Genomic DNA, 12,692 nt, shown 5'->3' on the forward strand with positions numbered 1-12,692 from the left:
CCTGATCGGCTGTCGCCCGGCTCACGCACAAGGCCACCTGCCCCGGTGAGGACCTGAGCGCCACTCTGACCTCACACTAAAGCAGGCCTGGTTGAGGCCAGCCCAGGGCAGGACTCCAAGGAAGCCGGGGCTCCTCCCAGAACTGCATCCAGCCGGGGAGGTGGACCCTTATCACTCCAGCAACGCGGAGCACTGGAGCCGGGCTGAAGGATGCCCAAGGAAGTGGGGAGAGGACCCTTTGGACAGGCGTCAACATTTCCACTTCTCCCCCCAAGACTTGCAGAAGACAAGTTGTCAACCTATCAACGCTGGTGGGAAAACCAACTTCTGAGAACTAGAGATTCTAAGTCCATAAAGTCCATATTTCCTGAAGGCAAGGGAAACAGGGATTGTTTTTGCTCCCTTTTAATGTAAACAGAATACACAAACACATAAAAATCCCAACAAGACACAAACGACCACATACAGATTAATGTAGAGCTATTTACAGGCCCCTGCAAACCCAAAGGACACTGGCACCCCTGCTTAAGGGAAGCCTCGCTCCCTGTTCCGACCTCTTCCAAAGCCAAAGAGCTGCTGCTGCAGCAGCCATTACGGCTGCTTCTGGATGAAATTCAGCAGGGGGCTGGAACGGTTCAGAAACCCCCAAAGTACAACCAAGACGCCAGCTTGCCAGTCGCGGCGCTAACCCTAGGTCCTCTGTCTTGGCCCGCTGACGTGCCAGCGCTGTGCAACCCCGAAGTCGGCGTGAAGCTGAAATGCAGATGTGCGAGAAGGAACACCCTGCTCGGCCCAGCTTTTCCCAGCCCCGGACTGACTGAGGTGAGCTGCAACCCGCCACATCCACCGCGGGAGGACGACGTTTGGGAGGAGTGGAGAAGAGTGGATCCCGAGCAGAGGACGACTGCTCCGGGGTCGCACGTGGAGCGGAACCAGAGGCCAGCCAACAAGGGCTCACCCGCGGACCGCGGGCTGTGGAGGACACCGCGGGGCCGTGCTGCCACCTGGAGGAGTACGGGAGCACTGCAGCAACCTCCGGGCAGTCCCTCCGGCAGGAGATCGCCCCTTCTTGCCATCTGTTTCGTGCCTACTAGCCTCACTGCAGCAGCTCTTCCCAGGAAATGGGCTTAGAGAAGACCTCTCTTTCTAACCAGAGGTCGTAGTTCATCTGGAAGTCCTCAGGAAGATCGACCCTTTGGCCGAGGACACTCTGCAAGCAGTTGTCCACCGGCAGGAAGTCAGGGTTGCTGTGGGCCTGGTCGTAGCGCCGGGCATTGAAGCGCTCGATGCTGGCGCGGAGGGCACATTCCTCTGCCTGGAAGTCCCAAGGCCGGGCATCAAGATCTGTGACAAAGCAGAAAGAAACAGTTGAGAACCCAGCCTAAGGGCAGTGAGCCTTGGGCCCAGGGCATTCAGACGTGGTTGGGACAAAGAGAAGAGGGGCAGTCTTGGACAATTTCTACAAAAGGACGGCATCGGAGGATGGGACTGAGAGGAGAGGGGATGACCCCAGGCGCCGAAGCTGGGCAGCTCCCGCGTCCTTCCTAGAGTCCCGTCCTGGGCGCTGAGGCCACAGAAGCCCGAGCCGGGCACTCTCCCCCAGGCACCTGGTGGGCGACCTCACCGTTGCCATATGCCCAGTCGTCGTTCAGCCGATGCCGCACTTTCTGGTAGATGGCAGACATGGTCTTCATGTTGCTCTTGCGCCACTGCCGCCCCAAGTACTTGGTCTGCACCTTGAGCAGCTTCAGCACGTACAGCTGCATCGTGGCTTGCTTCACCTTGAGCGCCCGCTTCAAGATGGGTGCTGACTTGAACACCACGAGCATCTAGCAAGGCAGAGCCCGGGGAGGCCGGGAGGAGGACGCCTTGAGCGGCCAGGACTGAGGGCTGGGAGAGAGGCTGTCCCCACTTGGTGCTCCCCTTGCTCTCCGGGCCTACAGACGTGGGGTTTCATGTGCTGCAAGAGCAAAGTCTCGGCAAATCAGGAGAGCTAGCCACTCTCCAGAATCTAAAGGTTCCTTGGATTCAAGAGAAAGCTATGCATTCCTTCAACAGAACATTCTCATGGTATTTCACAGAATTCAGGGCCCTTCCCACTCCAAAGACAAGGGTTGACAAAAGCTCCCAGGACCTTGGTTATATTACCAATTGAGGTTAAGAAGCTACAGGAAAGTTTGTCTGCGAGAGTGATTTGTTTTAATGCACAACTAACCCTTTTTGCTTTCGTTCAACTCATCAAGGAATCAGTTCTTATTTAATTTATGGTGCTGGGACGCGCACTCACAACCTGGTGCTTGCCAGGCAGGCCCTGTGCCACTGAGCTATATCCCCAGCCCAGCAGCCAGCTCTTGCAATGCAAGGATTATAGCAAGTCTTAAGTAAGAAAGACAGCTGCAGCAGCAGCCCCCACCCGCAGGGCTCGCTCTCCTGGAGTAGAGGGGCAGGTGCAGGTATGGGGTGCTGAACTCTTCTCTGAGCGACCAGTTTTAGCCCTGCCCATGGCACTGACTCACCATTGTCCTGGAATGCTTCCATTTTGTCAACTTGTTCAAGATCCGAAGCAGATTGATACAAGAGAAGAGGTTCCTCCAACAAAACTGGTTGTTGTCACCTGCTTCCTGCCAGGTAAAGCCAGAAATAATCGTAACCCTCACTGGTGCAGGCTGCTCAGCAGTTTCCAAAAAGCCTACAGCACATTTCAGGACAGCCGGGTCCCCATGGATCTACTAGGAGCCCCTCCTTTCAGGGAAAACTCTATCCTAGAAGTAGGCAGGGGGACTAGAGGAGGCAGGTAGTTCAGGAAACATGGGTCCTAAAACTGGGGGCTGTGGCCCTCGCATCCTGTGTGGGAAAAGGAAAGCACTCCTCAGGCAAGCTGAGGGTCAGCAATGTGCAGGACCACGCTTCCAGCTACCTCCACGTGCTCTCCAGGCTCCTCCCCTGCCCCTCCGCGCACCTCTGCTGCACCTCTGCACAAGCCCCGTCTGTCCCTAAAGAGGCGAGCATCACGCACAGGGACAGCCAAGAGCCCATCCACTCACCAGACTCTCCGCAGTCAGCTCTGGCAGCTCATTGACCACGCAGTGCGGATAATCCAGAACAGAGATGCTAAAGAACAAGGGAAGCAGGGCCCACTGAGAGCAGACGCCTGGGCCTGACGCAGCGTTCACACGGAGCTGGCTCAGGCTCTCTCCCATCGTGCACTGGTGCACACAGGAACCTACCGCTTGCCCCATCTAGGAGTATCTACTAGTGAGAACATACATAGCCCCTCTGTGACTGGAATACTCTGTAAGGGCTGGAGACCCTACTGTGCTTGTCCCCATAAATCTGGGGCTGAGGTAGGTGGTGGCTCATGGCAGCTAATTTATGCTAAACCCTACTTGAGTTGGTGCCTGGCTGGCAGCTCATCCCACGGTGTCTCACTCGAATGAGCAGACACTGTCAAGTGCAGCTGGCGACAGGCAGGTGTGAGTGTGTGTGTGAGTCAGCAGATCAGGCTATGCAGTACACATGCCAGCACTCCAGGATGCTGAAACAGCAGTTCCTGGTCACACTGACCTACTCAATGAGACTCTACTGAAATAAAATAATAATAATAAGAGCTAGAAATGTAGCTCTGCTCTTCCCAGGTTCAATCCCAGGACCAAATAAAACACAACAAGCAAGAAACTGGAGCCTCCAGACTAGATGAGAATCCCTGCCCTGCCACAGACTGAGCTACCTGTCCCAGTCTCACTGGAGTCAAGATCTGACACAAGGCTCTTCCTCAGGCAGGAACCCTGTCTAATTTGTCATGGAGTCCCTAGTGCTGGCTCACAGCTGGAAGAATGTTTACTGAATGGACAACGGGGAGAAGCTGGGAGCTGTGCCACCTGGCCAAACCACCCCTCCTGGTACTTAGTCCCCAGCACCTGTTCTTGGCGGTGATATAGGACATGATGTTTTGATTGAAGAACTTTAGGATCAAAGGGATGCAGTTGGCAAACACCAGGTGCTGAGCCATGTACTCAAACTGAAACCAAAAGGGAAAAAAACAAAAAACGACACTCGTTGAGCCCTTACCCACTTTCTTCCAGGGCTTAGGAACAGAGTGTACGTGGGCTCAACGGCCGGGGCCCTGCTCGTCTGGGCTGACTGATGTAGCTCACGAGGCTTAGGCACAGCAGACAGGAAGGAGAAGCTGTAGGTACCTGGTAGATGTGGTTCAACTTAAAGTGCTTCAGCAGCAGCAGCAGCACCGCAGAGATGGCCTTAACAATGACCTCCTTGTGGCGGTTCACATCCACTCCCAACTTCATGCTCTGCAACACTGTGGTGCTGGAAACAGGCGCATGCATGAGCTGCTAGCTCACGGGGCACCTTCTTCTGGGTGCCCGTACAGAGAGGAGCTCGGCACCCTCCATGCAACGGTCCTGACACCTGGACATCTGAAGAGGTCCCGGCCAGGGTTCCTCCACCCACCTCCTAGGCCAGCAGGGGCAAACCTGCGGCATGAGTGTTGTTTCTTCTTTTAAGACAAAGACATTAATGTATGATTGCTGGGTATTTTTTTTCTGAACTAAAACCATAGTGCTGAGATTATATGCAGCGCTGGCACTCTATGGCGAGTAAGCGGGTATGGGGCTCCCCGTGGCGTCCTAGCAATCAGGCTTAGGGCAAGTTACTTCTTCTTCATGGTGACCCCGAGTGCATACTTAACCTATTTCTCTATTTTCCTACAAAAATTAACTTCTCCTCTGCAGGGTCTCCCCTAAGCTTTGGTCATATTAACTTGAGTTTCCCAGTGGAAATACGGGACCGTACATGGAACGTTTTGTGTTCCTGGGAAAAAAGGTTTGGAAGTCCGATAAAGGAAACAAGTTGTATCAGTTTCTTTTTTTTTTTAAACATTTATTTTGTGTGTGTGTGTGTGTGTGTGTGTGTGTGTGTGTGTGTGTGTGGCCAGCTCAGCCCACCTGGGGGCGGGGCTGGCTGGCATGTGGTCATGTGGTGCTGGGGATTGAACTGCGGTCCCTGTGCTTTGTTTAGCTTAGCTTGTTCTAAGTAGGTGCTTTAGACCACTGAACCATCTCACCAGCCCCTTGTATCAGTTTCTTAGTGCAGGATTTTTAACTGGAAACCTATATTAAAAAATGGCAACACCCAGCACGGAGCATTTTTTCATAGGATAACCAAGGTCTAGTGTTCAGAGATCCTCTCACCAGCCCCCCTCCACCCTTCCTTAGCCATCACTGTCCGACTCCAGGGTCACGGCCAGAGCTAGCCAGTGCTGGCAGCAGGCAGGAGATCAGGTAGAGGCCCGGGTTTTTACTCTCAAATCAAAGAGATGAGGTCAGTCCTGGGAGGAAGGGCTCCGAGGACTTCCTCTAGTCCCAGGTATTTGCAGGATTTGGCCTGCTGGGTCATGGGGCAATAGTGAGACTCCATGGCAGTGCGGGGTCAACTGCGATTGGGAAGTTGTGCACCAACTACCCTGACCACCTTGGGTGTCCCAATCCCATGACTTGAGAAGACTCTGGAAAATGTCTAATGCCACATTTGTTTTACAAAGGAGAAATGAACTCCCCTAGGGGCTGGGGAGATGGCTCAGTGGAATAAGCGCTTCCCTGGCAAGCGCAAAGCCCTGAGTTCAATCTCCGGTTCCGCCACAGGAAAAAAAAAAAAAAAAAGAACGCAAAGAACTCTCCAATTCACTGAGGAACTCATTCAGAGCCAACTGGACTATATCAATCACTTTAACCAGCGCAACTACTGACTTTAGTAGGCCTCCTGCTTCCAATTAGAAATACCTTAAACTTAACCTGCAGAGAAGTTGGCAAACAAGAGAAGCGAGTATCTGCCCTTTCCCTCTGCCCCAATCTGCTGCATCCACAGGATACTCACGGCATCTCTTCCGGGAGGACGTCCGCTAGGATATTGATTGAGTCTGTTTTGGCTTTTGAGGTGGGGGCTGCAGCCAGCAGGATCTTCAGGAGGGCAATCTGGGAAAAGCAGACCGCACAAACATGCATAGGAGAGCCCAGGACCAAGAGAGCCCTGAGAAGCAGGACTCTGGTAGTTCCTCAGGTGACAAAAGAATCATTCATCGTGGAGACTGACCAGCATCCGGGAATGTGCCCACTGTCTTGGCCACCGAGAGGGGTCTTAGACCCAGAGCACTCACCATGTACTGAGGCAGGCTGGGAAGCAGGCCTTGGTAGAGGGTTTCTGCAGGGACCTGCTCAACTTCCTCTTCTCCCTTTGAACACAATGGGTGTAAACACAGAACCCCAACCCAGGCTGCAGTTCCTGAGCCAGTTTGCTGGCTGGCTGCAAGAGAATTCGTGTCTATGTAAAGAATGAAGTTGGTGACAATGACAGCACACTGGACATGTTCAATGTGCCAGATGTGTTACTTGTAATAACTCCCTTAATCCTTATTCTAACCCAAAAGAAGGTTCTATTATTACTTCCACTACACGCCAAAAAAACAGCACTGAAAGGTCTAGTTAGTGCCCTAGCTGCTGAGCCTGACTGCTGGGCTGGGATTCAGACGTAACAGGCTGGGAGGGCTCTGAGGCAGGTTCTGGGGTGACAGGGCATTCCACAGAGTAAAGGCCCCCAACTCACACCCGAGAGCGGAGAGCGAAGGTACTCCTCCTCCATCTGCGCCTGGACCTCCGCAATTGATGTGTACTTGTGCTGGAGAGAGATGGGAAAGACGGTGCGGCAGAGACACCTGCATCCCCTGACTGCTTCGCACCCTGGCGAAGACCTGCTCACTTTCCTCTACAGTGTTCTCAAACAGGACCAAGTCACCACAACAATCCCCAACTAAAATCCTAAGCCCCAAATAGTTTTCTAAGTGGGAGCCTGTATCTTTGGACCATGTTAAAAAGCCAGCAATGCAGCTCATGTGCCTGCTCCTCTACCCGAACTGTCCTCAATGCGTGCCAAGGAAAAGCGAGGGCTATTTACCGCGCCCCTTCATTCACCAGTGGCTGGCAGGTTACGTGACCTGAATGAATCTCAGCCAGTACCCACGGAAGCAGCTCTCTGCCCAGGCCTGGCTAGCAGGCAGGCCCCACGGGATTCTCCCTCAGGCTCGCTTTCTTCACTTGGGACCAGAGAGGCCAAAAGCTCACCCAGAGCACTTACCTGCTTCAGAGTCTTGATGCTTTCGTGGATTGGCCTGGGCAGCCCGACCACGGTGTTAGTGTCACTGAAGAATAAAGGAAGCCTTGTGGGAGCCCCGGCAGGGTGAGCCAGGGCCTCGCACAGCAAGGGCCAGGACGGAGAGCTTCCAGAGGGACCGAGATCACACTCACCTGCCCAGAGTGTAACCTATGAACTTGCTGCGGCTGGACTCGAGGAACATCTCGATGTCCTTCTCCCTGCAGAGGGAAGCAGGGGCACAGCTGCATCACGCGCTACTTCACTTAATGCTGCGTCTCAGTTAATCAAAATGCAGACCATCCAGGAAGGGAAGGAAGTCTCCCATAATTGTTTTTCTTTTTCCAAAAGTGGAAAAGAAAAACCTCTAAATTTCTCTGATGATCTTACTGGATTTATTTATTTATAAGTTCTTTTTTTTTTTTTTTTGGTGGAATCAGGGATTAAACTCAGGCCCTTGTGCTTGCCAGGGAAGCACTTATTTCACTGAGCCATCTCCCTGGCCCACTTTATTTATTTACTTTTTTTTAAGTTCTTTATTTTACTGGATCATAACCTGAAATTCCAGGGGATGGGGATGGCACATGCCTGTAAGCTCAGCATCAGGAGGCTGAAGCAGGAGGATCACGGTTTTGAGGCCAGTGTACACTACACAGTAAGACCTTGTTTCAAAATAAATAACCTGAAAATATATTATGTGTAAATAGTTTACTCAAATAATTAAGGTGACATATCATACCTAACAGCTAACAGCGTAGCTTATTCAGATTGTAATGTCTGTCAATAGATCTTCCTAAATATTTAACATTTTAAACACTGAAAGACATAAGCTCTGGCTTCCCAAGTGGATCCCACACTCCCGCCTTACACAGTGGCACCCTTATTAGCCTTTCGTGTGACTTGCTCTACGCTGCCCTCACAGGACACTGCCCATGAAGGCTTTCCCTGGATTGAGAAATTTACTTTTCTCTCTTCTCCCCTGCTCATTGACTATATTTCCGAGGTTCCTGCCCATGAAAGAGCTATTTGCTCAAGTATGCGCCCATCCATCAATTCACACACCATACATGTACCTCAAGTATTTTAATTATGCTTCTAAAGAAATTCTTCCTCTACAGCTTTTCTGTTAGAACCATTATGTAGCACACGGCCTATCGGGCAAGGGCCTGGGTTTGATGCCCTGCACTGCAAATAAAACCACCTCTCGCTGTAGACCCCAAGCTGAGGGGTTGGCTTGGCCTAAAAGCTCATTTTTAGTTTTTTCTCCCATCCTCCTTTGCTTGCAAGCCTGACCAAATGCTAGCTCAGATTACCAACACAGAAGCCCTATAAGGGCCACTTCCTGGGAGATCACCAAGGCCAGCTCCTGAATGCCCCAAGAGAGCACAGGTACCTTAAGGGAACCTTGTTCCATAGCCAAGGCCAGCCTGACCCTCACTCAGTACAGTTGCTGTCGGGGTGCTGAAGGCCAAGATGCGGGAACTCTGAGACTCACCTGACCTTGGGAGCCCATGGAAGCCCCTTCGGGCAGGTGAGCCTGTCCGTTTGGGGGTGCTGTAGAGGCGGAGGCATCACCTCATCACGCTCAAGCGGGAATGTCTCCCCCTCCAAACTGTTGTCATCGTCACTCTCTTCCTCCTCTTCTCGAGAGTCATCAGCTTTGTAGGGATCCCGCTCGTTGAAGGCATCTAAATTATCCTGCTTTATCAGCGCCTAAATAAGAAGGAAAGGAAATGAGACTGTCGGAGCGAGCCGGTGCAACACAAAGGGACAGAGCACAGAAGGTGCTGAGCTGAGAGCCAAGAACAACGGAGACCCCAGGGGGAGTCCAGGACTGGGACCAGCCGCTTCATGCCAGGCCCCAAGACCCCATGGCACCCAGGCCTGGAGCCTGGACACAGCACAGGAAACGCACACTTTGAGCAGTGCGTCAAGCCACGTGCACCGCTCTGCTTCTCCACGTGGCACCATGTGCACCCTGCAGGTCTCTCCACATACCTTGTGCTCCCGGCGGCCACGCTTCTGCTGCTGTTCAATGAGGTCTGATGCGGATGCGGGCGGGGAGGCGGCCCTCATGTTGCGGATCACTTTGATGCTGTCCTCAGGCAGGGGGGGAAGGCCCAGGAGGGCGCGCTTCTCAGCCTTCATACTCTGCAGCTCTTCGAAGCCACCGAGCGTGCACTACGTCAGAGGGGTGCAGAGCCGGGTCACCTGGCAGTGAGGCTGGGCCCTGATCATGGCGACAGGTTCAAAAGCACCCGCTACCATCTAGACCCACATCCCCTCCGAAGGAGCTAAGGCCACCCCAAGCAGAACTCAGTGATCTTGGCAAGGGGTAGGCAAGAAAAGCAAGGAGCTAATACCAGATACCCCTCACTCCACACAGAGCACACAATTTTTATCTATTTTTGCTTTTTCGAGACAAGGCCTCACTATGTAGCTCAGGCCGGCCTGAGCTCAGTCCAGCATAGGCTGGCCCTGAACTTGCACTGATCCTCCTGTCCCAGCCTTCCGAGTGCTGCGATTATAGATGTATTCCACCACCACACCCGCTCTAGTCTCTAGAAATCGGTAGGCTTGTGCTTCACAAGTTGACACATGTCAGTCTTTCAGAGTCAAACTGGAGATTCACTCAAAAAAACTAAACCAAACCAAAAGGTTCATGTAAACACCTCCCAGGAAGCTCCAACTCCAGCCCTGTGTGGCCTTTAGAAGCTGCTTGGTGTCACTGGCCCCCAGCAACTGAACTCTCCTTTTGGCCTCAGGCAGGCGTGCTGTCTGCCACGCAGCTCCTCAGCGTCCTGGCTGCACAGTTAGCCTAGATCATGCTTGCCTCCTTCTTCAAGGGACACCTGGCCAAGGGTCCCATCTACACCAGCTCCAACTTACTAACTTACTTAATCGCAAAGTTAACTTACAAACTCCAAGAGCTTCTTCCTGAGAGACACCTTGTCTCGGGTAAAGCTACTGTATGACTGAGAAACAGCCTGTGTGTGTGTGTGTGTGTGTGTGTGTGTGTGTGTGTGTGTGAACCAATGCTGACTCAGTGGCCAAGTCCTCATCAGCTCCTATGAGCTAATATATATCTTTTGCTACCTCCTTTTAGGGAGCTTTCTAATCTCTTTTTAAAAAAACAAAGCAATTATATATTCATAAAATTCAGGATTCAAAAGGACAGTTATCTCATATTATCCACAGGGAACTGGTCCTAGGACCTCTCTCAGCCCTCCTGAAAGCAAAGACCAAACTCTGCAGAAGCTCAACTCCCTAACACAAAGTGGTATACTATTGCATATGACCTGTGTGTATCTCTCTTATATACCTTAAATCATCTCTAGATTACGTATAGCACCTATCTGATGTATATAAATTATTGGGAGATTATATTGTTTCAGGAATAATGATCAAAACAAGTCAATACATGTTCATGCAGATGCTTTTGCTGCTGAGCCATCTCCCCAGCCCATGTTCAGTGTAGATGCAATGTAAATATTTCTAATATGCAGTAGACAATACAAGGAGATCTCCCCCTTTCTCTGTCCCCAGCACCTGAGTTAGGCAAGGAGGTGCTCACCAACACTGTCTTCCAGAGAAGCAAGAGAACCTTCTTCATAGGGAAGTGGGGGGCATGGCCGCTGCAAAATTTGGTCACCATCCCAAACAGCATGATGGCAAATGGCTCGTTGTTGTACAGTGGTGAGCCTGGAGACGACCAAGGGCGTCAGGACCACAGACAGGAACGGAGGCTTCCCAGCGCCCAGCACCAGGTCCAGGCAGAGCCTCAAAAGAGGAGCCCAGGCGCCTACCCAGCTCAGCACGGAAGGTCTGTCGCATCGTCCTCCACTCGGCCTTGTCACCCTCACACTCCTGGTGCACAGTCTCCACAATCAGGTACATGATGTTGAGCAGAACCCTGAGCACGAGAGCCAGCTTACAATGAAGATGGGGGAAGCAAGGGGCACCCCCGCTTCCTCAGATTCCAAATAACACAAAGAAAGCCTCAGCACAGAGAAACTGTGGGGACTGGAAGAGGCTGTAACAGAGAAACTGAGAACCAATCTGAGTGCTCACAAAGCAAAGAATGCTGAGGGCTGTCCCTCATCTTTTTTTGTCACTGCTGCAGGCCGCTCTAGCTGGGAACAGTACTGTTTTGCACTTCCAATTACTAATAAAGTGCTCACTCAAAGCAGATGCTTTAAAAAATAGTTGGTAAAAGAAAAAAGATATGTACAAGACATCACTACTCTAAGCTTCCTAGAAAGGAAAAAACAGAGAAATGGGGTGTGGGGATGGGTGTCAACTCAAGACAGGATCGTAGTTAGAACAAGGACAAAGTGTACAAGGGGAAAGAGTAGGCGCCAGGGACCCTCAGCGTGGTGGGAAACACCAGATATTCAGTCCGAAAAACTCAGTTCACAAAAAGAAATACAATTCCACAGAAACGGAAAGGTAGTCTTATTGCTCAGCAGTTACCATTACTTTCTGCGCAGGCAGGAACCACAGAGCTGTCAGGACTAACCTAACGGAGCCAGATCCAGCATGCAAGAGGGTGGGAACAACTCCACGGAGTAAGACTGCCCGTTTTGTCCCAGCACAAAACATCCTAGCGTCAGGTTCTTGGCAGCAGTGAGTCTTCCCCCACATATAACCGGCTCTTACAACTGGCCTCCAGCCTGGATTTCCCCTGGTTTTCCAGACCCTCCCCGAGACCGCAGCGGGGCCCACCGATCACTCACTGAGCCCTCGTGTGTGCAGGTTAGTGTATGCAGAAGGAGCGCGCACACCCAGGAAACCCCAGGCCCTCCCAAGCTCAGTCTCTGACTAAAGCTCAGGGTGCCAGGCTGGACACTCGCCTCACCTCAGGTCTGTGCTGTCGGCCAGGGAGATGGCAGGCTTCCTCACTGCACTGCTGCACGCGGCACTGTTGCTGCAGGAGAGACGAGCGAGTCACCCAGCAGGGCAGCTAAGTGTTGCCCTGACAACTATCAGCTCGTGGGGAACACTGTGTCGGGACACATGCACCAGAGGCCAGAGGGCAATGTGGTTAGGAGCTCAAACTCTAAACATGCCTGCCAAGGGTTGAACCCCAGCTCTAACACTTACTGGGTATGTGCACTTGGGCAAGGTACTCGACTCCTGTATGTTTCTGCTTCCTCATCTTGAAAACTGAGATAACAGTAGCTATGCTATTAACGTGTTAATCCATGTGATGGATTAACAATGCCTGGGACATGTAGCCCTGAGTGAGTGCTCTTAGCCGTTATTATTGGTAATGGTATCCTTAGATGGGCAGCAACTAACCTGTCCAACAGACAAAGGACCAGTGGTGACAGAGACTACAGCAGGCTTTGGTTGAGCCCAGGTATTAGACATTATCTGGCCTCCTGCTGAAGGAGAAAGTACAGGGCAAATACAAGGGACTTTGAGATTTTAAAGGGAGTTCAAAATGAGAAACCTGGGGCCCGGAGAGATAGCTCAGTAGAATAAGAGCTTGCCTGGCAAGCGCAGGGTCCTGAGCTCAATCCCCGGTAATG

General features: G+C 52.0%; 1 protein-coding gene across 1 annotated transcript in view; it reads right to left on the reverse strand.

Annotated features, from left to right (window-relative positions):
* Window positions 1-230: 230 nt before the first annotated feature.
* The window catches only part of Strip1 (striatin interacting protein 1), a 17,649-nt gene continuing 5,187 nt past the window's right edge, over window positions 231-12,692 (reverse strand). Inside the window, exons 6-21 of the mRNA XM_004636903.3 lie at window positions 12,017-12,085; window positions 10,965-11,071; window positions 10,733-10,860; window positions 9,157-9,339; window positions 8,654-8,871; window positions 7,314-7,379; window positions 7,144-7,207; window positions 6,616-6,687; window positions 6,170-6,244; window positions 5,890-5,987; window positions 4,197-4,323; window positions 3,918-4,018; window positions 3,045-3,111; window positions 2,517-2,621; window positions 1,625-1,829; window positions 231-1,344 (exon numbers count right to left, since the gene is read on the reverse strand). Of these exons, the coding sequence (XP_004636960.1) occupies window positions 1,097-1,344; window positions 1,625-1,829; window positions 2,517-2,621; window positions 3,045-3,111; window positions 3,918-4,018; window positions 4,197-4,323; window positions 5,890-5,987; window positions 6,170-6,244; window positions 6,616-6,687; window positions 7,144-7,207; window positions 7,314-7,379; window positions 8,654-8,871; window positions 9,157-9,339; window positions 10,733-10,860; window positions 10,965-11,071; window positions 12,017-12,085 (1,933 nt within the window). The 3' untranslated portion in view covers window positions 231-1,096. The remainder of the gene's footprint in view (window positions 1,345-1,624; window positions 1,830-2,516; window positions 2,622-3,044; window positions 3,112-3,917; window positions 4,019-4,196; window positions 4,324-5,889; window positions 5,988-6,169; window positions 6,245-6,615; window positions 6,688-7,143; window positions 7,208-7,313; window positions 7,380-8,653; window positions 8,872-9,156; window positions 9,340-10,732; window positions 10,861-10,964; window positions 11,072-12,016; window positions 12,086-12,692) is intronic.

This window comes from Octodon degus, unplaced genomic scaffold, assembly GCF_000260255.1.
Source record: "Octodon degus isolate 3935 unplaced genomic scaffold, OctDeg1.0 scaffold00084, whole genome shotgun sequence".
In the NCBI taxonomy this organism is placed as follows: Eukaryota; Metazoa; Chordata; class Mammalia; order Rodentia; family Octodontidae; genus Octodon; species Octodon degus.